Below are 27,674 nucleotides of genomic sequence, written 5' to 3'. Positions count from 1 at the left end.
TCGTTGGAGAAGCTTTTTGGTGGTAAACCTCAAGTGATCAGGGCAGGTCGCTGGGTGGCATGGCGTGCCTCCGGTCGTATGCCGTGTCATCGCTCTCCTCGCCGTCACTCACTTCGCCCAGGACCCTCTCTCTGTCCTCGTCCTCTTCCGTTTCGCTCTCTCGCCTCAGACGGTCCCGCTCCCTGTCCCGCTCTCTGTAGGAGCGAGGCATTGTGGGAATCTGAGAGGACAAACAGACATTATGAGAACATGAAGCTTTAACATGGGGACTAAAAAAAGATGAATTTTAAACATTAAAACGTGCAGGGTTTGCAGAGATCTGATCATTTTACCCGAGAACAAACAAGGACACAAAGAACTACTGTAGATCATCCATGTTTCTCTGATCAAGATTTTGTTCTCCCTTTCCCCTAGATTCACACATTTCAAAGATATAAGACTAAGTATATACTTAATAAAGCTTAATTTACTTGTGGAACTATCTTGGGTGAACCATAACATTTTCCTGTTGTATTTAGTCTTTACATGCATTTTATCTCCCACAAGATGCTAAAATTTAACCACATATTTGCTCTTTTTTGACATTTAGCTTCATTCTTGCTACAAGTTCTCAGTGTCTCACCAAAAACATGACCGAAGCAGGAGGGATCGATTTCACTGACTTCAGGTGAAAAGATTACCTAAATAATCTAATCAATTTTTGACTATAATGCATCTTGCAAACATCCTAAAGAGTATGTTAGGCTACAACAACAATTATTTCTATAGAGGTAGACTGCAGACCATTTCCTTAATAATTTGTCTATAAAATGTCAGAAAGGAGGTAAAAAAAAATAAATGCTATTACATGTCATCAAAAGTGTTTTTTGTCCAAAACTCAAAGACGATCCTCATATTAGAATAGCTTTACCAGAGGAGTTTTCAATGACTGAAACGGTTAACAGAACATCAAAATAGTTGCAGATTGACTTTCTTTCAATCTACTAATCAACTAATCCATGCAGCTCTGTTTTTTATCACGAGCAATTAGGAGCAAGAAGACACAAACTTTAGCCTTAGCATATCATTGTCCTGTTAAAACCACTTATCTCCAAATATCAATGATCATGAGTTGTAACAATGCAATTTTAGATCCAGTTGGTTTAAAATTGTGCATTTATCTTAAGATCATTAGCCCATTAAAGAACATGTTAACATGACCAAATCTGGAGATACTAAGTTTTGTTTGGACGGAGGTGACCTCCTTCAAAGGATGCATGCTCAAGTGTCTCTTTCAGAGGACTGAAGGTTAAGAAAGTGCTGCAGGGATGATGTGTTTTTGGAGGCCAACCCAGAAAAAAAAAGCCACTGGGATTTTTCTGTTGGCTTTGAAAATAAGCTCTGTGGAAAACAAAAGTTTATAGTACATTGTTCAGCAAGAACACCACTTTTATAATTTTTGAAGCATAGCTGCAATTGTCAGAAGTAAAAGGCAAAACTATAAACAAACAAAACCACAGCTACATAACTTCAGTTTCACCACTAAGCTCACGATTACAGTCAATGTTCATGATGACAGCTGGAGTCTCATTTAGCCACTTGTTGAAAACTGCCTTTTTTCGACACGTAAAAGCTTCAAAATTTACTGATGTAGTTTATGTCATAGGACAAAATGTGAAAAAGCCACACTCCAGCTTTAGGGCTCATTCCTGCAGCAATCTATATGTGAACCCTCAGATTTAGAGGCACTTTTGGAGGAGGACAGTCCTGGAGAAATGGTCTTAAAACCCTTGCAACCCTTGAGATAAAACACAGCGTATATAAGCTAAGAGATATATAAGAAACTGTTCTATTACTCAACACACATTATATTAAATAACTTGCATGCAGAACTGCAGAGGAAACATGGATGATTTAGGAGTCCACACAAGCCAATCTCCAAAATCATGGTGCATCTCTCCAAAGCAAGTTCAAGGTATTATTGTATCATAGAGGAACATGGATTCTTACCTGGTTATCGTGGCTGGGCAGGGCGCAGTAGCCCGCCTCCGTCCTGCGGAGGAGGCGTGGTGAATGAGTACGGAAAGGCCGAGGGGAGTGGGAGCAGACGGAGCGCGGAGAGGGAGAGCGGATGGAGCGAGGTGATGGAGATCGGACAGAGCGGGACGGAGAGTAAGTGATGGACTGGGACTGGGAGAGAACGTGACCGTGGTGGTTTTGTTTGGGAGGGCGAGGGGAGCGAGGGGGCAGCTCGGGCGGTTTGAGGGGCTCCATCAGGTCCATCTCCGTCAGGATCGGGGGCGGAGGGATGAAATCGAGCTCCTCCTCTGCCGGGAGCATTTGCATTTCCGCTGCGTCAAGTTCGGCGAGCTCTGCCTTCGACAAGTGGTCCACGATCCCGGCGCCAAATGAGTCGCCCACCACATTGATGGAGGTACGCATTCTGTCACTGGGTGCACAAACAGTTTCAGCGTAAGCAGATGAAATAAAGAGAGCCACCAAGAGCTGAACACCAAAAACCTTTCACAGATGTTTAACCTCCGGAGCATCAGAGCAGCGACTCCTCTCCTCCTGCTCCTCACACACACGCTCACACACTTTTCAGACACCTGACTCACAGCAGCCAGTCGACAGCGATGAGCAGGCTGATGTCCTGAGTAGGAAGCCCCACAGCCGTCAGGATCAGCAGCATGGTGACCAGGCCAGCACTGGGAATACTGGCAGCTCCCACACTGGCCAGGGTGGCGGTCATACTGGGGAGGAAAAGAAGACGAGACAGCTGTTTTTAGAAAAGACCTGATAAAGATTCAAAGGCCCAGAAACACTAAAAATTCTTGAGCATCTTCTGTTAGATGCTGCACTTGAACACACCAGAAAGAATGCAGAAAGCACACATGCATGCAATAATCTCCATACAAATCAACAGATGAATGCAGAACCTGAATAAAGAACGGGACAGGATTTTGGTATCAGAAGTGTTTTGGTTGTAGTCCGAGAAGTATTGACCAACCATGTTTGAGCGGGCTTTGATTGAATGTAGGTGAACAGTCGAGGTGAAGAGCAAATGAGGATGAATACAGCGGCTTAAATGCAATCTCAGAACCCATAAATGTTGTCTGGACCTAAAACAACTATAAAAAGTATCCATGGAGTTGATAATCACACTCTAAACAGAAGAGAAAAACTCAGTCTGGATATTTGCTATTCAGATATCCGCTTGCAACACCAGAACCCAAGAAATATCGTCGGTGGATGCCCCCAGAGGCTAATTTGTCATCAGACTAGTAGCAAAGTGGTCCCATGATTGTGCCTAATTCTGTGAAAGAATATTGTAAGTTTGTAATAAGAAAACACAAAGACCAGGCACTGTTACAAACACATGGCAAAACATTTTCATGCCACTGTAAATCTGTTTAACAAGTCTCATTATATACAAACAGTATTTTGGAAAATAAATTTAGGGTGGTTGATATATGCAGCTGGCATTGCAAAATTTTTCTTTGCACAGAAAATGAAAATCAAACCAGACTTAATGGTGAAAATCACTGATTCTGGAGGCTGAGCAGCCAATCGGAGAAGCATTTCTCACCACCTGCACTCACTGCTGATCTAATATTCACAGTGATCGATCACACAGAGTGGCATTCAGCAGCTCTAGGCAGTTGTTTTCAATGAAGGAGAAGCGTTTTGCTTGCTGTGTTTGCATTAGTTAGCTATCCTTGCATTTCTGCAGGAGCATCCTTAACGCATCAAGTTGAAAAAACTTCTAACTCAGAGCAGAAAAGCAATTTGTGTCTTTTTCCCATTGTCCAATCAGAGGAAATAAGAGATTAAATTGTTCCAGAGTCAGCCATGAACCAACAAGCACCCTGTGATTTCTTCTCCTTCCCATAAACTAACTTACTGACGTAAGTATTAAAGGTTGAGCACTAACTGATGAAATCTGCCAGCTGATTTCTGTGCTGTTCTCTGCAAAAATGAACTCAGTGACTGACAGAGAAAGCAGGGATGTTTGGGTGTGAAACACATAGAATTAGCCTCTTCAAATGTTTTCAGTCTCAAAACACGAGTCTGAAATTGGTTCTGACAGACTTTTTTGTCCTTCCTCCAAAATCTGAATCTGAAAGTTATTTGTAGAAATGAAACCCTGCTGGCATTTTTCATGCAATGAAGTGATGATAATAAATCTCTAAACATTTCTAGCAATGCATCAGATGAAATAAAGAATGAAACACATGAAAAGTGTAATTTTGATCAGGAAACGTGATGCAGAGAATATCCAGCTGCTTGATTAAAGAGATGGTTGAAATAAAGGGAAATTAATTTCAGCCCAGTAAATGTGGTTTTGATGATCTACAGATGGTGTAGAGACATCATAACTGGACTCAATTCTGATTAAAATAAAGTGTTTTCCATGATGAGAACATATATTTTAATGGTGTTTCCACGGCTGTATTATCAACACGTAACGGGTTCTGCAGGATCTCCTCGTCATTTTTCTTGGAAAAAGCGGTTGAAAAGAATAATCCTTTTAAACATTACAGTGTCATCACACAGGTTTAGCCAGGTACAATGTAAACCAAGGCTTTTCTATAGGATTAATACAAGGTTAACATAGATTAAGCACATAATATTGTATTACAGATATACATTTACAGATGCAGATAACTGCAGAATGTAAGTTGTAGTATTACATTTTCATAATGTGACCAAATAAAAAGATAACACCTGACTCTGCCTGAAGTGTCTGAAAGTTAACAACCCTGTTGAGCACACAGATTAGTGTGAGGCGTGGTATAATCTGCTGGTTCACCTGGTCAAACAGCCACAACCTGGTTTACACGTGTTCATTTCACCACACTGTACATGCAACATGTCTATAAAAGTGGTATCTGGAGGATAAAAAATAAAAAAGAGGCTTATTGTAGAACAACACCAAATCTCTTAATGTTTTCTGACTTCCTTTATGTTTTCAGACTCAAATCTATATAAGGCCCAGAAGAGGAATGCTGCTTGTCATGACATGTTCAGAGGAATTATCAGTTCATGTTGGTCCCAGATGTGTCTGCAGGCCGGTGTGGACACTGTTCTGACCCCGTGTGTTTACTGCAGATCTCAGAGCTCTGCGCAGCGTCGCTATCCTCTCTGACAATCTGCAGAGCTAATTATCACCCCGCGGTGCCTGCGACGTAAAGCAGGACAATCAGAGGATTTACACACCACATATGGATTCCAGCACGGATGACACAATAGAACTCTACTGAAATTAGATTTTGGAATTTGGTGGTTGATGAAAGACATACAATAAACAACTTCAAAGTGCTGAGCATCGTTTGTAACCCGCGGCCGCAACAAGCCGAGTCCGGTCCAAGCGGACTGGTTCCAATCAGACATGGATGTTTTGCTGAAACCTCAGAAATGGGAACATTTTACTTACATACTGCACTCATGCAGAGTTTAAATCTGTCCTTTATTTCTGCACTTTGTTAAATGAAAGTGCACTGCGTCACACTGATGCAAGTCACATGAGAATGTGTTTGGAACTTTTGTTTACACTCGTAAACAGCAATGTTGTCATGCAACTCCGATTATAGTGTGTTGCCCATTAAAATCAACAGTTTCAACTTTTGTGCTACTTAGTCGAAACAATTTTTTTATATTTGCCACTAAACTGATGCAACAACCAATAAAAATGCTAATGAACAGTAATTATCTTGTGGTATGGACCCCCATGATCATGCATTTGGAAGCTTTTCACATGTAATATTAAACCATTGTGTGCCACAGCTCAGTCTTGCAGCCAATTTTTCTCAGTGGCCAATTGCGGTATTGCAGCTAAAATCCCCATTCAGCCCAGGAAGCATTTTCCCCTCTCTACAACAGTAAAAGATACGTCCTTAAAACTGTTGACAGGACACCTGGAACTGCAAACAAGCTCAAGCTCAAAGTCTCGGGGCAGAGTGGGAACTTGCAGTCGGGCCGAGTGAGGGAAACACTGCTGCACATACTCAAAGTGCTGCATGACGTGGAAATAAACCTGCAAGCCATAAAACTTTTTTGACATATGTGCGAGGCGAGCAGTTCTCATTGGACTGAATATGCACCACATTTGGGTCCAATATACAGTAGTTATATTACATTAAACAAATACGACGTTTAATAGTATGTGTAAATGTTAAGGCTAGGAGGCCGATCCTTTGCTAAGCCCCTCCCTCGAACGGCCACTGTCCAATCATACACAAACAACTGTAACTATGTGCAGGAGGCTGGAAGCTTTCAGAACAACAAGAAGATGTTATAACTGACAACAGTCTAAAGGCTGCTTTTTTTCTGGTCTGATCAGCCCATCTTGGTTATGCTGCAGAATTCCAGCTCCGTCATTTTAGCACCATAGTGTGACTTACACACATGCCAATCCACGTTTTCCAATCCTCAGCATGTGCTTTCTATTTAATCTTTATTTCACCTTATAAAACCAATTGAGATAAAACAAAACATGTTTTCCAGTGGTGATTTGAATACATTCATACAATAAGACACAGAATAGTAAATAAATAATGTTAGCGAGTGTTGGTGCCAGTGGTGGACTCAGGCTGTTTGAGGGACAGGGGCAGAAATATAAAGGGAAGCAAGTAGGACCGCCTCTATGGCACTTTATCATGTTTTCTCTGCTGGAAGGGCACCCATTTCTCCATTTAAAGGCACTGCATTAAAAAGGCACCTTAAAGGGCACTTTACCATGTTTTATCTACCACAGGGGACACAGAGACACTTCTGCAGCGTTTCTTTAAGAACATGGGTGCACCAAGGGGTCGTTTATGAAACCAGGCAGAATAAAGTGAAACTGTGTGTACGTTTGAATGTATTTGAGACATTTTAAACAGGGACATATCACAATGTGTGTGTGTAGAGGACATCCACCTTGTGTCTCACCTGACAGTGATGATCTGTCCTCCGTCCAGGGAGATATCATTCATCTGGGCGATAAAAATGGCTGCCACGGCCTCATACAGCGCGGTGCCGTCCATGTTGATGGTGGCGCCGATGGGCAGCACGAATCGAGTCACACGCTTATCAATCTTCAGGTTTTCCTCCAGGCAGCGGAAGGTGACGGGTAACGTTCCTGCACTGAGAACAGAAAGGCCCCACGAGATGTTGAGTTAGAGAAAAAAAAAGGTGCAGATGTACAAAGAGCAGAACAGAAGTGTGTGCTGAAGGATATAAAATAGGTAGACAGGTGGTGAAAGACAGCAGTGCAGAGGTGAGGAGGTAGCGGGGTAGAGACACACACACAAAAAAATGGAAATCTGAGTCGGCTGACAGCTTTTTCCTAACAGCTGGTGCAGGCCACTGTTGCAATCCTGCAACATGTGAATTAAAGGAATTTGATTCCTGGCCCTGCTAAGCTCGGGTCATAATATAATTAGAGAAAACGTTGATAGGATTACCCATATTCACTAAAGCCGCAGTAATGTGCCAAACTGACAGTTGGTTTCAGCGGCGATGATGCAGACTCCCAGGCAGGCCGAGCCAAGCCGTGCCGGGCAGGATACAGCGGGGCCAGTTTGGCTGTTGACGACTAATCCTGAGGCTTAGACATTTACAACGCGGGATCTGTCTGACATGGGCTTGTCTATGATAGCCTGTGCTTACACACATTTGGCTCCACTGTCCCGATTTGTCCGCGTAAACACAAAGTTTTGCCCTCAGCCGTTTCAGATTTAACCCAAATAGCTGAAAGCGAGCAGCAGGCCACGCCGATCAATCATAGTAACGACAGCAGCTGCTCCAGGAAGAGATGTTGTAAAAGAAACATGTGACACACATGTGTTAACACATGCCCAAACACAGACACAGACACACTCACGCTTCCTGCAGGCTGTCCTACCTGCTAGCAGTGCCCAGAGCTGTGATCCAGGCCTGGAAGATTCCAGAGTAGAAAGTAAATGGGCTTTTCCTGGTGATGCCGAAGAATATAGCAGGTAGGATGAGGCCGCCATGGATTATCAGGCCCACGATCACCGTCACCATGTACATGCCCAGCTGCCTGGCCACCACCTCCAGGTCACCGATGGCTGCGATCTTCCCCGCGATCAGTGAGGCAATGCCGACAGGAGAGTACCTGAACACAGAGAGAGAGGAGGAAACATCAGAGATGAAATGATTCAAAAGGAACTGAATGATTTATTCTTTATATTATGTCTAAGAAGGGTTTATCAAGGGTTCCTTCGTCCTTGCCTTAATTTGTTTCTGCAAATAAACTTTTTTGAATTGCTTAAATGACTTATATTTTTCTTTCATCTTCCATTTTGTGGCTCCATGAGGCCAGAATTTAAATGATTTATTATTGTGGTATATAAATCAACTTGCAGCAGATGCTTCTTAAGGGGAAAAACATGTCTTAGGGCTGCACCTAATGATTATTTCATTGTTGATTAATGTGCAGTTGATTTTTTTCACTTCACTAATGAATTGTTTGGTCTGTAAAACATCAGAAAATAATGAAAATATCCATGACAGTATTCCCAGGTGATATACGCTTTCAAAGATATTTAGTATATTAGAATGTTAGGCAGGAAAAGTAACAAATATTCACATGAAGGAAGCTGGAGCTATTAAATATTTGCAATTTTTGTATATATACAATATATATGAATATATAAAGAAAACATTAACAAAACAAAACAAAAAAACAATAAAAGAAAATAACAAAAAGAAAAGACTTAATAAATGAAATATATTAAAATTTAAGTTTGAATAAGAGCTGAAAGGACTAATGCTTAATCTTTTAGTTGATTAATTGATTGGTCAATCACCATAAAAAAATTAATCAGCAACTATTTTATTAATTGCTATTCGGTAACAGGTTTTTTTCTCCTTTTTTTTTAGCTCTCAAGATACTTGAAAATGTCTCCTCTGGAAAAAACTATTACGATTTTAAGACATTTTGTAGCGGAAACGATTAATCATTGATGAAAATAATATTACTGCAGCCCTAGAAAGCATAATAAAACCTGCACATGGAAGCATTTATCAGTCAACACTTGTTTTGACAGTTGTAAAGAAAAAATACTTTACAATTCAATTATGTCCGTTTGAAACGTCAGACCAACACCTGATCCATCTTTATTTACTGTCAGAGGAACGTTCTCACAGCGAGAGGGCTCCACACATTCTTGGATCTCTGGTTTCCAGCTTTGGAGTGCAGTTGTTGCTCCTGGTGAACACAGGCCGCTGTGAGACACATGAATTAAAGCGGTGTTCCCGCTCCGAGTCAAAGCAGGTCCCGTCACAGCAGCAGCAGCAGCAGCAGGTCAGCTGTGTCTGAACCCCGAGCCTGGCATCCAGTGACAGTTGTTTGGTGGAGCATGCGGTGTGTATGATTTGATGGATGTGTTCCTTGTATGATACGTGTTTTTGTATACACTGGACTCTGTGTTTGGCAAGCTCCATAGGCCCGTGAGTAATCTGTTTATACTGTGTGAGTGATACGAACAAGGACACAATTCCTTTGGTGTCCAGCTGCACATGTAGATGGCCTCGGAGAGCTGAGAGACAAGCATCCTGCTGTTTCTCTTCCAGCCGTCCGCCTCCCCTCCTCCCCTCTTCCCTTCCCTTCCTGGCCCGGCCCGTCCCCGCTCTGGGTGCCACTACTCGCTCTGTCTCTGTGCGACTCGCAGGGGTCCTGCAAAGTCTCAAGGCGTGCACCGCTCTCTGAAGACATGCTCTCACATGCACCTTTCCACCCGTCCCACTGTCCCTCCCACCCGCATCTGCTTTCTGCTCTGCTGCCAAGTGGCTCCTCTGCTGTCGGTGGATCCATTACATTTTGGAGATCTTCCACCCCGGATCCCCTGGGAGCCCACAACATTGTTCCGGGCCCCGGCTCCTGCTACTCCCCAGCATACCACAGACTCCAGCATGTGCCAGGGAAACCCTCTGTCTCTCTCTCTCCCTCTCTCTCTTTCCATCTGTCCGTGTCCTTCACTGACACTCTTCCTCCCTTTTCCTTTTCTCTCCTCCTCAGTCTTCCAAGTCCGACACCGTTCCCACAATATATCTCATGTACTCGGTCCTCACCTTATCCATCACTGTCACTGACCTCTGTGTGTGGTTTCTCCAGGATGTCAACGCAACGCAGCCGTTCGCTCACAGTAACAAATACAGAGACACATGTTGTGCACAGAAACACACACATGGGGGGGAAACAGGACACTGACCACATGATCATGGACACCATCGTCATGATGATCTCGTTGAGGATGTTGAAGAAGTCGCACATGACCTTCCCTCGTTCTCCCATCCGGCCCATGCAGATCCCAAAGGTGATAAAGAAGCCGATCAGACCTGGAGGGAGACACAGAGTTCCGCAGCTGTCAAACACAAGCAGCAAACATCAGGAGACTTAAACACGATGAGCTCCGTCACCGACTCACCGAGGACGTTCATGCCCCATTTGTACTCCAGTTTCTTCATGTTTACTATGACGGGCTCGGTGAAGTTTGGTGTTGAGGTCGGCACCTTTTTCAGCACTGTCTGAACCTGAAGGGAGGACGGAAACACAGTCACATTGGTCAGGGGTTCACAGGATCTGTCCCCCCGAGCACAGGCAGCCAGTAGGTGTGTTCAGCTGTAACGAGCCTCTTTGGTTATATTGATAACCATCTTTCTGAAAGAATGTAAGTGGTGCACTGCACTATGAGCTCCATAGCTCTCATGCATTTCAAATGTTTGAACTCTTTCTTTCCCGCTGCAATCAGACTCCTGAACAGCTGAAAGGAGTCTACAGGTGCATCTCAATACATTAGAATACACTTCCATTTTAAACATACTTTTTAAAAATGGTGTTTTGTAATATTCAAATTTTTTGAGACAGTGAATTTTAGGTCTTCATTAAATGTAAGCCATAATCATTATATTATATTAGCATTATATATATTATATTATATGAGAAGAAATTAAATAAATTAAGACGTGAAATGTTTCACTCTGTGTGTAACAGATCTATATAATGTGTTAATTTTACTTTTTGTATTGAATTACTGACATAAATAAACTTCTCTATGTTATTGAGATGCACCTGTATAATCCTGGTCCATCTCTACTTGCAACTGTACTCTGTACGACTGTTTAAAAGACGTTTTCCTTTAGTTTGCACAGTTACACACTACTTTGCACTAAAAGTCTGTACATATAGTTTATATTTGTATTGTATTTTTGCACATGATGCCTTTTAGAATTTTTTTTTTTGTATTATCTATTCTATTTTTTTTATTGTTTGGCATTTATTGTGGACAGCAATGAAAGAATTTCATTGTACAGGGAAACATGTTTTGCTTACTGTGCATTGGACAATAAACTCCTTTGAACTTCTGAGGATTTAAAAAAAAATATAAAATCTTGTTCAGATAAGTGGTCTCCCTCCAACAGATGGTTTGTCTTTACTTTTCTTTGCATATCTTCACAGGTCTGAGCAAAAAAACAATCAGACAGCAAAGGATGGATTTTAAAATTATGTTATTACTTGTTTACGAAGCACTGAACGGTCTCGGGCCAGATATATCTCAGAGTTACTTGTTTGTTTGAAGCATCCAGACCCCTTTCAGTCTCCTGGGTCAGGTTTAAAGGATCAAAACCAAGCAAGGTGAAGCTGCACTTGGTTCCTCTGCTCCTCATCTGTGGAACAAACTCCCTGAATACCTGAAGTCTGTTGAAAACATCACTGTTTACTTCAGCTTTCTCATAAATACAACAGATATCTTGTTTAATCAGTTAAATTGCTTGTTTCTACTGTTCTTTATCATCTTCAAAATACACTTCAAATACACTTCCACTGTCGCATAGCAATAGCATATTTAATTCCTACTTTTAATGCAGCTTCTAATGCTTTTAATGTCTGTTGTATTTCCTGTATTTTTATGCCTCTGAAAATATTTGAATGACCTTGCGTATGAACAGTGCTATACAAATAAATATGCATCCCCTTTTTTTTCTTTTACTTTTTTGCTCCAAACATACTATGTCCACAAGTTTGTGATTATTTCTCCATCTACCTTCTACTGTATGTGATTCCAGGTGATCTTTATGTCACTGCAGATGACACCAGCACTCAACTCAATGCAATAAAATGAAAAAGTAATGTGCGCCTCAACTGCAGGAAAACCCCTGTAACCAGCATGATTTAACTTCTCACAGCAAAACCCTGATTTTGTAACTCAAACAACAGCTTGGCAGCAGCACAACATGTTCATTCGGTTGTGTTTAAAGAAAAGGGAAAAACAGGGAACAAGAGATTCTCACATAAAGACAACAAAGGCAAAGAGAAGAGGAACGAGGAGGTTGAAAGGGGAAGGACGATCCCTTCCTGCAAAAGCAATTATGCCTTTTTATGACATCAATGAATCCCCAAAGAGACCAAACAAAAGAAGCAGTAAAACGAAGATGTGGACAGAACAGAGAGAGAGATGTGAAGAATAAAGAAAACAGAGAATACCACAGGGAGAGGGGAGCCTGTATAAGCTCCCGGCTCACAGCAGATGCGGTAAATAAAGACGTAGCGCTGCAGATGTAAAGAGATTAGCAGTAGCAGAAGGGCTGACCCTCGCCCAGTCCCACACAGACGACGACTTCTAATCATTCAGACACGCAGGACAGAGAGGAGAGGGGGAAAAAAACAGGATTTGGACCAAAGAAGTTGCATCATGATTGAGACTTGGATTATCGTTTAAAAATGATCAGCTTGGATAAACATCGTCCAGTCCGGCCACCGTTAGCCAACTGATATATGTGTATATATATATATATATGTGTGTGTGTGTGTATATATATATATATATATATATATATACATATATCAACAAAGGTTAAAAGCAATTATTGTGTTATGTTCAATAAGTTATTTCTAAAATTAGTTAAAAGTTAGATTTTAAAAAATGCTGCCAAAAATGGCAAATACCCATCTCAATTTACTGAAGTAATATCTTATTTTATCTCACTTCTTCTGTCAAAACAGTAAAAATATAATTTCTACATTATTATATTTGTACATATCTTTAATTTATATTGTTTTATATTTAGTGTCCCTTTTTTCCTTTATTTTAGTAACAGAATTACTTTCTATTTCTTATACAGCAGCAACTATAACAGTGCAATTTGCCCCCGGGGCTCAATAAAGTATTTCTGATTCTGATATTCAAATTGTAACAGAATTAAATATAAAGTGTCTTTAATTGCCTTAAATTAGTTGTTTTATTTGAGGAGCTCTGCTTGTATTTTCACTAAATAAAACTTCCTGTTTACCTGGATAAAAACACTTCAAAGGTTAAACTTGTGTGACCTGCACATGAACAGAAACGACCTTGACCTCTTCGGTCCTTTTGAAGTGAAACTTTTTGAGTCAGATCATCGTCTTGCTCATTTCCGACACATGTAGAAAACATTGTTTATGGAGTTTGGAGGACTCAGATTCTCCGGAGATTCAGCAGTCGTTAACAACTCTCTGTAGTTCTTTCATCCTGTCAGCTAATATCTGGTACGCTTTTGGCCTTTTCAGGTTCTCATGAAGAGGTTTTTACAATATTTAATGCAACTTTAAACTATAAGAAATTGGATAATATTTGTTCACAAACCAATCTCACCTCAAGATTTATAAGTGGTTCTTATGGAACTTTTTTTTCTTGTGAAGAAAATCTACTTGTACCCCCCCATAAAAAGCTGCATGTCTTTCAGCTGAATCAAAATGTTATTTTCCCTCATTAGTTTTTCATTTGATTACTTTGTTGAGGGCTGCAGTAATAAAAGCCTACAGTGATTTACAAGAAAACAGCAAATATTGGAGAAAAGTATTAAAAAATAAACATTATGTTGGAGTATGTAATTTTTTTTTCCATGTCACACCTTCATAAAATGAAAACACACTGGCGCCGCAGTGCTGCAACCTGCCAAGTGCCGCCCCGAGCATTCTGCTGCAGGCCGTCAGCAGAAGAACACAGATTACATTATTAGGCTGACTACTTTTACAAAAGTCACAATGTGAGTGCTTCTTCCATGTCTGAATTAGCTCACAATTATGTGTGGATTTGTCACATGGAAAACCAATCTCCAGAGTTTTAGTTTTAGTTTTATAAAGATGGAATTGTGGGTCGTGTAGTTCGGGATATTTTTCCAACCTCAACAACTCGTCTCTTCTCATCCATTCTTCAACACATAGCTACTGGGTGCAAAGAAGAAGAGCTGCTAGGGGAAGATGGGTGTTCTATCAGTGAGCGTGTGGATAAAATGAAGCTTTTTCTCAGAAGCGGCAAGACCGGAAACAGGACAGTGGCATGAAATGTAACAGTGCAGCGCAGTCAAGAGTGCTAGTGCACACTTTGCCGATATCCGGTGGCTGTTTTGGCGCATGCCGTTTGGTTGCAGTGTGTTTTGGTTCAGAGATGTGCTCAAATTTCCATTTGAAACTTGTAACCTAAGTGTGGCTGATTCGAATCACAGGAATGGGAGGTCAGGGGCTGAGGTGCCCTTGAGCAAGGCATCTAACCCCCCCACTGCTCTCTGGGCGCAGTAATGTGCTGCCCGCTGGTGTGTTAAGAGGTGGGTTGAATTTCCCTGTTGTGAGACTAATTATGGAATTTATTATTATTATTCTTTTCTGGGAATGAGATGGACTTGTTATCAGTGTCGGCTTTAAAGCTCCAAAAATCTTTCTTGACGATAATCTTCATCTGCTGAAGAAGATCATCTGATTTGACTGAAAGCACCAGAAAAGCTACTGAATAGGCCTTTTGTTGAGATTGTTTTGTCAGCTGCTGAAATAACTTTGAAGCTACTAGATGATACCTAATTAACATTTAACATAACAGGACACTCAAACTAACAGTTGAAAGCATCTTAAATGAAACATTTTTTCAATGGAGCTTGGTTTGCATCATCTTAAGGTTGAATGATGTGGACACATCAATCATGCTGGACCAGTACAGTATTGGCCAACTTGTCCTTTTTGTCTCATGTCTGTTACATTTGCTGCATTTGATTCATACAGCCCTCTGATATATACAAAAATAAAGAGTCAGAGTAACACAACAGTAAATAAAGAACATGTTTCAGACGGGGGGCTACCTGTTGGAAGCAGGCCTGCACCAGGTTCTCAGGGAACAGGTTTCTGAGCAGGTCCAGGAAGGCGTCCAGACTGCTGACCTCCTGGTTCTTGGGGGCTGAGGTCGACGAGCCTCCCCTCAGTTTGGGATTCCCCGGGTGGATCCCCAACACCAGGATGACCCCGAGGATGGCGGCAATCACAGTGGTGGTCATATAGTACACCATGGCTCTGCTGCCCATCCTGCCACTGGAGCGGGCATCCAGACCCGCCAGCCCTGTGGGAGACACAGACCACCAGGCTCTTTAAGTATATTTACTAAGGTAATGTACTTAAGTACAAGTTTGCGGCACTCTTACATTTCTTTTATGTCACTTTTTAATTTGCTACAAGGAAAAAATATTTGACAGCTTTAGTTATTTTACAAACAAAGATTTTTGCATACAAAACACAAGAAGAATGTAAAGAATATGTTGCTTTATTATAAATTAAATACCCCAACAGAAAATACAAATACAGCTGAAATCATTAGAAAATAAAATGATCAGTTGATTGTAAGAAAATTGACTGAGAACTATTTATATAATTGTCAGTTCCAACTTTGCAGATATGAGGATTTGCTGATTTTTGTTTAGTTATTTTAATAATTGAATCGTGTTCATTTCAACTTGTTTTTCTATAGTTTCGAGACATAGTCTGCTTTTCTATTAATGCATGAGTAATACTCATCTAATCATTTATTCTAAGCATTATACACCAGTCACAGATGCCACTCTTTGCATTGAGACAACTTAACCCCAATTTAAAAAAAGTTTGGATGCTGCCAAAAAATTAATAAAGACAGAATGCAATTATTTACCAATCCTTTGTGACCTACATTCAACTGAATACAATACAAAGACAAGATATCTACTGCTCACACTTTTAGAGGTAATGGCTTTTCAACCAGTTGTTTTTCAGTTGATTGAAAAATCTTGGATGTTTTGCTGGTGGTCAGTACAAAATTACTCAAAAAGGAACATGTCACTTCAAAATCCAGAATTAATATTTGTCATCTTACTGATTTTGTAGTGACTACACTTTGCCTCTGTAGGGCAGAATACCTATACTGGTTGTATACTACTTGTGTGTTTATGTCTGCGTGTGTGTGTGTGTGTGTGTGGCAGACCTGTGATAAGACTGGAGATGATTAGAGGCAGGATGAGCATCTTCAGCATCCTCATGAGGATTTCTCCGGGGAAGGAGACCATAGTGAGGGCGGAGCTGTCCTTCACCTTCATGTACCGCAGCAGCGTCCCAAACACCGCTCCCATAACAACACCTGAGGAGAGGAGAGGAGAGGAGAGGAGAGGAGAGGAGAGGAGAGGAGAGGAGAGGAGAGGAGAGGAGAGGAGAGGAGAGGAGAGGAGACAAATAATGTTGATTTAAAGTTATTTTTTGTCAAGAACAGATATATTTATGCATTTAACGTTAAAATAACTGCTACTATATGTTCTTTTAGAACAAAATATCAGCTAAAATGTGAATAATATCTAAAACTATGTAGTGATTATTGACCCTCAGAAACTACATATTGGTTAAGTCTCTAGGTTTTCTCATGGAGTCGCTGGCCTACTTCTCCCCCGCATGAAGCGTGTTGCCTCTGACTAATGAGAACCGTCTACTGTAATGTAAACTGGTTTAATTCGGGGTTTAAATCTGGGTGACAAATAGCAGACAAAAATAACACAGTTCTCGACTTTTCAGGGGCTTTTTTTTCCTGACAAAGAACACAACTATGCAGAAACATACCAAAGTGTTTACAGAGGCAGACTAAAGCAACAACAAGCCCAAGATTCTTCATGGGAAAATTTTTGCGGAGTCTGTTCACATTAATATCTGCTGCAGCACAGACGAACAATATAACTGACCTCAAATTTAATTCAATCTGGGATGATAAAAAGCTGAGATTAGACACTGTTTTTTAAAAAAAACACTTTTATTCCATCTTTACAACTACATTCTACTCTCACAGGCTGATGGAGATGTGCTGAATTTAAAGAAATATTTCACCCTTAAAATGACCATTTCCTTGTTAATTACACACCCATGTTACCTTGAATTGCTAAAGAAAACTTTATTTTTCTTGCACGCCTTCACAGGGAACGGAGAATCCAAAAATGGAAAGTAAATGGGGGGCCGCATTTATCAAACGTTATCAAAACATCTGTTTACAATCTCTCACACAACTTGTGCAGTATAATCTAAGTCTCATTTAGTCCAGTAGTTTCCACTACTTGCCACACACATGCATTTTTGCTGGAAGGATGTTTTGATATAGTTTTGCTGTTGTTAAACCTGGTCTCCATTTACTTCAGTTCATCAGGATTTACTTAGTTTTTGGATCCTCGGTTCACAACAGAGGCATGCAAGAAAAGTTTTCTTCAAGATTTCAAGGTAACACAGGGTTATTGATTCAAATTGTCATATTAACTCTCATCCTGCTGACTGGAATACCCTCAGACCTCTGAGGCATACTACTTCTTTATTTTATCATACCAACTTTTCATGACTTTTCCATTATTTCTTTTTAATTTTTATTAAATGCCACAAACATACAGACATTCATAGATATTCGTTCTATAGATTCTGACCATTCTGACACAGTCAGTCAATCCAATTTTTCATGCCTTGGACAATAAAAGACTTCATGTCACTGTTTCCTGTTTGTGTTTAATTAGTGCTTTTTAAAAATAGTAATTTATTTTGGTGGTAGGGGCATTAGCAGTCAATTACGCTAATGCAGTTATAATAGTTTTTTGTGGGCCTAAATTTAAAGTATCACACTATCAGGGGTGCACTTAGTCGTTTTGAAGGCAACAGACACATATTTCCTTCTCTGCTTTGTGTATTTTTAAATAACACAATATGCAGATTAGCTGAAACTTTTCTAAAATAATAATAATCTGTTTTTTTTTTTTTTTTCCACAGATGACATTAATTACATGATAATGTTTTGAAAGAGTAAAGCTTAATATTTTCCTTCAATGGTTACTCCTTACAGTAGTTCTTGCTGTCCCAGTCCTTGTATGTTAAATATTTTGGATGAGGATAATTTATGTATGAATCAAAGTATAATATAATAACCGATTGGTAGACAGAGGTTCCCTGTCCATGCGTACCCATAACAGTGAGTCCCAGCAGCAGGTTGTGAGTGTTGCGGCTGCAGTGGCCGGCATCTCTGTACGCCAGCTCCGTGTTGTCATCTCGCTGGCTTTCTACTTTCTCCTTCTTGTTTGCGTTGGACTGGTTGGCTGCCGACTGGTTTGTCATCCTGCCTGTGGAGACAGCGGGAGAGACTGATTCATGCTTTAACATCATTCTGGCCTGCACAGCTTTCAGCGTTGGTTAATGATGCACCCTTGGCGCTTTAACTGATTCATCTAATGTGAAGAGGCTGGATTGTTTATAGGCTATCTCAACAAAGCATTCTTCTCCTGAGGATTCACATTGTTGCCATTCTGGCCGGCTGACTCTGCTCCTAAAGGGGGGTGAGGGACAACCGGGGCTACCTACCACTATCACTCATACAGCAGGAATGTCCTCTGAGTATTTGGTTTGGTTTCCCAAGGGAAGTAAAGAAGCATGACTGCAGGCAACCCAAACACAGCAGGCGACGGCTAAACAGGACATGAAGAAACAACTCGAGAGATGTAATCTGTAATTGTCTGCTAAATGGAAACTGCCAGAATCTAAATACTACACAGTACGGGCTTTGCTGATAAAGGAAGAGATAAAGCTGGTGAGTGCATTAAAGAAAGTCAGTTAGGAGTCGTTAGATGTAGCCCTGGGCTGTGACTGGTAGGTCTGACTGTTACAGGTTTGAGTGTAAGTTACTTATTGGACAAATCCATCATGGAAGACTTCAGGAAAGAACAAGAAAAGTGATTGTTTCAGACTCTAGGGAATGGGGCTGACGTGTGGGTTAAACAAATGCAAGACACTGATGTTGTTAATTAAATTGTTTTTTGAACTTACATAAGCTATGTCACTTTTACACTTATTTTAACACAAACCACACTCTTTCCCTGAACTTAACCAAGTAGTTTTTTTCCATAAAGTTTTTTTTTTTCAGTCAGCAAACACCATTGTTTGTTTACACTCTTGTCCCTGGAAGTCAGTCCCTTGCATATCCATCCCCATAACATCATGTGAACCAACGTGTGGTTCATCAGGTCTCTGAGAAAAGTCACAGCAATAAGTAATGACTCTATAATTGCCTAATCTGACATAGTGACCGTCATAACAGACAAAGATATTGGGTAGTCTAAACCCAGCATGAGCTGTGTAAAACTGTACTAAATAGCATGTTAACACACTGATAGATATGTTTAATGACTTAACTTAGTTTCTGCATTCTTACATGCAGTGCCAAACTCAAAATACAGCTAGGGTGACAGTAATGCCATCCATGTTCAGGTACTTGGCCACAACTCAAAGAACTGAGCAAATCACATTTCTGACCTGTTGATAGCCTTTGAGGAAAAAGTCAAAAAGATTAATGTTTGTAGGATGATTTAGGGGAAATTTCACTCAGAACCACAAATATCAAACACACGATGGTGCTAAAGGATTGATCACCTGGGAACCAAATATCTGTACATGACAACTTTCTGCCAATTCAACACTGGATAGGTGAAGCTTTTGACCGGCTGTTGGTACAAGATGAAAGGTCAAATGGTAAATGGATTGACTGCATTTATTGAGCAATCTACCAACCAATTAAAGCACTTTATAGCCCAACATTCACCCATTCACACACACACTTCCATACACTGATGGCTTGCTGTGCAAAGTGCCAACCTGGTCAATAGTTTCATTAAAAAACAAACATTCAACCTCATGGTGACAATATATTTAAAGTCAGGGGATGACCAAAGTATTTAGGAGTCATCCATTGGGGATCATGAGTAGTGGTTGAGATATTATTTCAATCTGGACCAAAGCTGAAGGACCACCCAACTGGCATTGCCATTCTTAATGCCACAACACTGGGAGTGCTAAAAGTGATAATTTGGAATTGATGAAATTCAAGTCTGTCTGCTATTCACCAGCACAAATAACCATAAAACGTGCAGCTATGTGCAGAAAATGTTATATAACATCAACACTATTCTTCTTATGGAAGTCCACATCCATCATTTTGACAGTCACCCTAAAGCAACATCACTTCTTTGAGTGGGCTAACATCTCCAATAAACACCTGACAACTGCTAACAATCATCAATCAACGTCTATTTTAGCTGCTGTTCGTCAACACTGGAATGTTTTGGAAGCAATCAGATTTTCCTCCAAGGCCAAGTCATCACCTTCAACACGAGAGAAATCGTCAACCATTAAGAATGTGTCCACTGTCCAATAACACTACACATTTCTGCTCAACGGAGACCCCACCACCACGTCTCTAAACATTAATCGTATATAAACACATCCTGAGAGCCGCGCGGCCATGCCAAATCCTTGTCAGAAGAATGAGAGTCACATTTACAAACAGTCGGACTCAGTGAGACAATTGCAATCAGATGTGATTATAATCCATCAGCTGAGTCGATGGCATTTTTCTGCAGCAGTGGGGATACAGTTGTAAAATATAGTACAGTTACCTACTAGTTTGTCTGCTGTCACGCTTTCACCTCCACTTTCCGGCCATATCTCTGCCCCCTCTCTAGTGCCTGCAGTAGTCGCCAGTAACGGGCACAAAGTCAGATCACCAGTGGGATCTGAAATTGTATATTTTGGGGGCGGAGAATGTCCTGCTAAGTTTCAATTGCAAAGATATAATCCTCAGTGAAGTGAGTACAGAGGAGAGGAGGGGGGAGGGTGTTCCACTGTTCTGGCCTACACAAATCCTCTTTTCAATCCTTATGTCATTCTTAGCATGAACACTGTTTGGTAGCGTCATTCGGCGACTTATGCTTCACTTGGCTGTCTAACAGAGACATTAAAAATGATCATGCTCTCAGCTTTTTAATTGAACAATATTCTACTGGAGCAAGTGTGAAGAGTCCTTTTTTATCAACATAATTCAAAGGTTTGGTTATTTTTAAACCTACAAAGGGGATTAGACCCTTAGTCAGTCAAATGAGTTTCATACCAGTTGGATAAACTAAAAATTAAGAGGTTGTTAGTTGGGTTAAAGGCAAGTTTGCTTAGCTTGGCTGAAAACTGGCAGATACAATGTGCACGAGAAACGGTCATGAACTTCCAAATACACTTGTACTAGGCAATTTAAGCCTCAGTCACGTGTGTCAGAGTAAGAATAAAGATGATTGTCATCGTCTCCGGTGGTGAGGCAGGATATTAAACCTTTGTTTCCTGAGCAGGTCAGATGGAGGCCCTGAAATAATGAAGCGACAGCATGTGTCCTGAGGAGTATAAGCTGCAAGGACATACTCAAGGACCTGAAGCTGCTCTGCAAATCTGTCTTCCTTCCCCAACAGACAGATTATTTTCCTGCTCCAGGAAATGTCAGAGCCGCCTGGAGACGAAACGTAGCTGGCCTCTAGGAACCAGCACTTACCGGACTCTCCTGGTGGCTCTGTTTAACTGAAACTATTTACAGCTTTCTAGGGTTGAATTTGACTCCTACGTTTCTAAAATCTCTCCTAAAAAGTATTCACCAAGGTACAGATTGAAGGGACAGGAAACAGATGCTGATCAGAGTATCAGAGCAACAGCCAGGAGAGGAACAACTGCTCTTAGACACGCCTGTTACATCATATTACAGCTTAGCATCCCTAATAAAACACAGCAACTCAAGTCACCGGGTTCAGACTGTTTGGCCAGGCAGCTTACAGTAAATCCTGGATTTTGTAGCAACATGACACAGGTATTACTACTCTGCCAGGTAGGCTGCGGACCAGGAGGCTTTCCCCTTTGAAGGGAAGCCTAGACTTTGAGACGGAGCTTTGGAAACACATGTTAGCGATGAGAGCTGAAGGTAGAGGGACTTCAAAGTGAGCCTGGTTTGGTAGTGATGCCAGAGCTGTTTACACGCCCTCATGGGCCAGAAAGACAGAAAGTCCTCCAAGAGAGACTTTCTAAGAAAAGCAGACTGGATAAACATCAGCGTCCACAAAGTAAATACTCTGATGTGTGATGGTGACCCGTGCTGTGCGTGATAACCATCACAATCAGCCTACACATGCAGTCATGTACTTACGACACATCTTCTTAATCGTCATGGTTTCGAGGATGACGGGCTGCCGCTGACAGAATGAGTTAATCTCCCAGAAGAGCAGGCTTTGATTATTGTAAATGAGCCCAAGCTGCCGGAGACGAAGGTGCACATACCATCAGAGCAGGACCAGGACCAACTACCTCAGTCTCCGGCTCGTCAGCGTTAACCCCCCCAACCTCCTTGGATCCACATTAATGATCCAAGCAGCCAATCACAGATGTTGATTCTAGAGATCAGACAGATGCATGTTGGCTATACATACAGTCATACGACCCCTCCCTCCCTCCCTCCCTCCGGACCGGCCTCTGGTCTTAACTTAGACATTACAGTAAGTCTCGACAGCTGTCATAGAAATCAAATGAGAACATAGCTGTGGTTTGATCGACTGTTTTTTATATTTAATCTATAAGGCTAGCGAAAGGGTCTTTGCTATATGTTATGTTTGATCAAGCTTGAATTAGTTTGCATGCATCTGGAGTATAAATATACTAATCCTGCAACTTTAGAAATAATCAAATCATCGTTTCAGTCATTTTGAAAGCAAAAATAGCGAAAACCAGCCAAACATTTTACAGCTTTTCACAAGATGATTTGTGGCTCGTCTCTGTCATATATCATCATTAAATGGTGAATATATTTGGGTTTCGGACTTTTAGTTGAACAAAACATGACATTTGAAGACATTACACTGGGCTCTGGGGAATTATGATGGGCACTTTTCAAAATGTTTTACGGTAGACTAAATAATCTTAGTGTCATTCCTAAATCCAATGGTATTATTAAAAAGCCACTATTTGAGAACATGCAATTAGTGCGACTTTTACAGTTTTGTGGTTTGGATACAGAGTTTTCACATCATCTGAGGTCAGTGGGACATCAAAATGACTAAAAGAAATAAGAAAAACTTGATTTATTTGAATTCAACTTGAGGTTTTTTGTGTATAATTGTGTTTACAGGTCAACACTAAACTCCTCACTGAAATAATACAAGCTGTAGATTCTCTCTAAATCAACATGTATGTGTTTTATAAATAGAATATTAAAAGGAAAGATATCTGCATGTGTGTGTGTGTGTAACTGTGTGCGGGTGTCTGTGTGTCTCAGAGGATTATTACCAGCGGTTGATTGTTTTGTTTGGTGTGAGCTTTGCAAAGGGATCGAGATATAATCCCCCCGCCCTCCACCCCTCCACTAGTTCTGCAGAGAGATGAAGATGGTCACTGCAGCTCCACAACGCTGCAGCTACACACACACACACACACACACACACACACACAGACACAGACACACACACACACACACACACACACACACACACACACACACACACACACAGACACAGAGACACACACACACACACAGCTATACATGAACCCAAGTGAGAATTTATGTGTGTGGTTATCTTGTTAGTGTGACATTCTGCATTCATAATAAATTAGGCATGCACTGATAGAAACCAACTATGGAACTTTTCTTCTTATTCTGTTTGGAAATTAATGTGGAATTCCCCTGTGGAATTTTATAGTATCAGCTATAAATATATATCAATAACGCACTTTAAAACAGTCAATTGTACAATGCACTCTTGCAATTTTCTGCAAAATTTTATAATTTTTCCAGTTTTAATGCACTTTATACCCAAAACACAGTTTCAATGAACATACTTTACACAATTGAGAATCAGCAAATCTTTTTCCATCTTATGCAGTGATTACTGTACATTTACCAACCATGCTGCTGTTCATAGTGTGTTATGGTGTGTTGTATAGGGTTGGCTTCCTCTAGCAGGTTCCTTACAGATCAGCTTCCACATCTGTAAAATATTCTTTAACACAAAAAGCTAATCTGCTCTCTTGTTTTACTTATAAAAAGTGGAATGAACATTTAAATATATATTTAGCTAAATAGTAAATATAATCTATGGCTGAGTTATTACTGTTCTTAAACATTATGTTTGAAATAAGTGTATGTCTCTTAAAACAGAACAAGCTGAAACACAGTTTTTGATGCCTTTGATAAGGTATTTGAAATTATTCAGATCTAATAGTTGGATTTAATATTGGTTTCAGATTCAATAAAATGCTGTCAAATCCCAGACACAGTGTTAAAAAGAGGTGCTGCTTGTGTTTGTTGTGTTTTATAGTGATAATGGCAACAGTATATAAACAGTATACCTACATGATAAAACGTATTTGGTCCAACCCTTCGGATCACCAATGCAGATGAGTAATCTCTCCTGCAGACACACGTATCTGTTATAAATATCAATAATGGCACAGAAACAAACTCCAACACGCGGCACCTAATTCCTTCAACATATGCACAACTGCCATCAAACACGTGTCTGGTGCGTAGCCTTACCACGGCGCTGCAGCAGGAGGGTTAACCGCTGCGTATTAACCCTCACAGTGAAGGTCAGACTCAATCAGCTGCGGACTCCATCAGTGGTTGGATGTGAACTCACACACACTCATACACACGGGTAAATGTGTGTCCTCACTTGGCATGTTTTAACGACTTACGAGGTATTTGCTGCTCGACTTTTGACTTAAATCTGGAAAACCGACCACGTGACCTGTTTGTTTTAGGATTACAGATTTTATTGGTTACGTTTAATGGACAGCAAGATGGGAGCTCTACTTCTTAAATATTAAGTAATTTAAAACTATAACTATAAAGATCACGAAAGGAGTCAGAGTTATATATTTATATATATTTATAATAATATTCAATATCAACCTACATTTAAACACACTGTATAAAGAATGGGCTGCACGGTGGGGTAGTGGGTCGCTGGTTAGACTCCGGGCTGCAGCTCTTCCGTGTGGAGTTTGCATGTTCTCCCCGTTTCAGCATGGGTTCTCACTGGGTACTCCGGCTTCCTCCCACAGTCCAAAAACATGCACTTAGGTGTAATTGGTAACTCTAAATTGCCCATAGGTGTGAATGAGAGCGTGACTGTCTGTCTCTATGTCAGCCGTGTGATAGTCTGGAGACCTGTCCAGGGTGTAGCCCGCCTCTCGCCCAATGTCAGCTGGGATCAGCTCCAACCCCCCGCGACCCGAGTGCGGATAATCGGTTAAAGATAATGAATGAATGAATGAATGTATAAAGAATGAACGGCATGTCTCCACTTCTTCCCACTGTACAAAAGTTAAGCTAAAATATCCTGGATATGGCCGCTGCCATACATAAAATACCCAATCCCCAGACCGAATTAGCATCAAATAAGAATTTAAAACCAAACTTACCAGGACAGTATTTCAAATTTATTTGACGTGTACTACTGCTAAGATAGATGGGGCGGGGTTTATGATCTATATGATGTTCTGGCTTCACTTATGGGGAGCAATCTGGCCGTCTGTCCATCTTTATAACAATGTTTCTTTATTCTGTGTTGCTGATGGTACAGTTTTGATTATTATTCTAAGGGGACATCTTGGATAAGGGTGTTAAATGTTGTATTTTGTCTGTCCAAACCCAAAGATATTCATCATATTTGCATTTTACAATGTTATAAAACTGACAAGAAGAAAATCTACTCATAAATGACTCGAATTATTAATGATCAACTATTTGTCTATTAACAAATCGATTTTAGATTTTTGCATAGAATGATGTCTGGACAGAAATGGAGAGGAAGACGCAACCAGAAAACTTCAGGGAAAATATTGTGTGTGTGTGAGAATGTCAGTATTTGAGTGCAAAAGTCAAACACAAAGATATCAGCTGTACAAGGATGTTGAAAACAGGGAAAATCAGCAAAATGTCACCTTTAAATAGCAGGGAAGGTAAAAATGTTTTAATTTTTTGCTTCTTAAGTGACTGAAAGAATGAAACATTATTTTTTTTCCCTCTTTCTCTCCGATTCACTGACTGAAATATTTCAGCACTAGAGCCTTCTGATTCTGTAGAGAGGAAACAATCAGCGAACTGCTTTATGTGTGTGTGATTGTTAGTATGTGAGATTGGGTGGACATGTAGTGTGAGTGTCAGAAAACACTTGTGTGTGTGATTTACTCTGCAAGTGGGTGTGTGTCCCTCCTCCCTCCCCTCCTTTCTCTCTCTCTCTCCCTCTCGGACGATAATCTGAGTGTATTAATCTGTTGTTTGAACTCCTTAAGCACAGACTGTCTATCACATCTGCTCTCTTCGCCCTCACAAAGCTCTGCTATTTATAAACTTTCTCTTTCTCCACTTCTTGCTTCTCTTTCTGTCTTCCCCCTTCTCTTTCCTTTTGATCTGTTGTCGCAATTTCTCTGTTGCTCCTCTCTCCAGCAGGACTGAATTTCACACAGCTCATTCCCTCCGTACAGTAAATCCATCTTCTCATTTGGCCAACAGACGCCTCGGAAACTCCTTAAATCTCTCCGGCAGCTGTGCTGCAACAATGCTGATAACTGATAAGACACAACAGGTCCACACATGTTCAGACAGCAGTTTGAATGAGGAAAAACCAACAGTTAACTTTGCCAAACCACCACCAATAACACACTGTTTTAAAATAACTGCAAATAAAATGATCTCCAAGCCAAGAATAACTAAGCCCAAACAAGCAAAGAGTCTTTCTGACACACCACACGAATCAAAGCAGCGCTGTCAAAGGTGACAAATGGTCCAAAACCTACCACATGTGTCAGCTCTGAATGAATGGGATCATGCTGAGAGGGGGGAATAATGACAGCCAGGAGGGGTCCGGGCTTACCTGCTGTGTGTTGCTGTCTCCCATCCGACAAGAGCGAGGCATCGGGAGAGACACGGAAGAGAGGAGGGATGTCTAATGAAGAGGCAGAGGGGACGGGAGGCAAAGTCACAGTCTTTGCGTCATCTGAGAAAATTTGCAGATTAATACAACAGCTTGGTGCTCTGAGCCCCCCCAACCCCATCTCACCCTCGCTCTCCTCCCCTCCCCTTCCCCTCCATCACACAGCCTTATTTAAACTGGTTGTGGTCAGTGACGTAGAAAGATAAGACTTTTTTTTTCTGGTGTTTGCATGCAGAGAAACAGGAAGGGAGGTTGGGGAATCCAGCCTGTCAGCAGACCTGGTGGTGTGGGTGTGTGTGGGGGGGTCAAGCTCACCCTCCCTTCCACAGGAGGGCGCTATGACTCTGCACTGAGTGGAGAAACCTGCACAGTAGCCTCCCTCTGAAGGATCCTTTGACAGATATCAGTGTCAGTCAGTGAGGCCTCAAAGTGCAGGGAGGCCCATGGGTGGAGCTGCTACATACTCTACATAGAAGTATCAAGCTTTTTTCCATGAACCACAACACTTAATCAATACACAGAATTAGAAATAAACTGAGAAAAAAGAAGTTGAGGAGTTTCAGGTTTGTCATACCAGAGATATGCGGCTCTGCAGCAGAAGAATGTGGGCCTGTGATTGG

The 27,674-nt window shown here is 41.0% G+C and overlaps 1 protein-coding gene across 1 annotated transcript; it reads right to left on the bottom strand.

Moving 5' to 3' along the window:
- Window positions 1-37: 37 nt before the first annotated feature.
- On the bottom strand, window positions 38-27,179 carry slc1a9 (solute carrier family 1 member 9). Its single transcript, XM_059348949.1, has 11 exons — window positions 26,995-27,179; window positions 18,232-18,387; window positions 16,239-16,391; window positions 15,094-15,347; window positions 10,416-10,521; window positions 10,200-10,326; window positions 7,868-8,101; window positions 6,913-7,107; window positions 2,598-2,732; window positions 1,990-2,428; window positions 38-220 (listed from the first exon to the last, which is right to left on the bottom strand). The coding sequence occupies exons 1-11, from the start codon at window positions 27,173-27,175 to the stop codon at window positions 38-40; spliced, it is 2,163 nt and encodes a 720-aa protein (XP_059204932.1). The 5' UTR covers window positions 27,176-27,179.
- Window positions 27,180-27,674: the final 495 nt, after the last annotated feature.

This window comes from Centropristis striata, chromosome 13 (genome assembly GCF_030273125.1).
Source record: "Centropristis striata isolate RG_2023a ecotype Rhode Island chromosome 13, C.striata_1.0, whole genome shotgun sequence".
Lineage (NCBI taxonomy): Eukaryota > Metazoa > Chordata > Actinopteri > Perciformes > Serranidae > Centropristis > Centropristis striata.
Note: the sequence above shows the minus strand (reverse complement) of the source record. Positions and strands in the feature narration are given on the sequence as shown.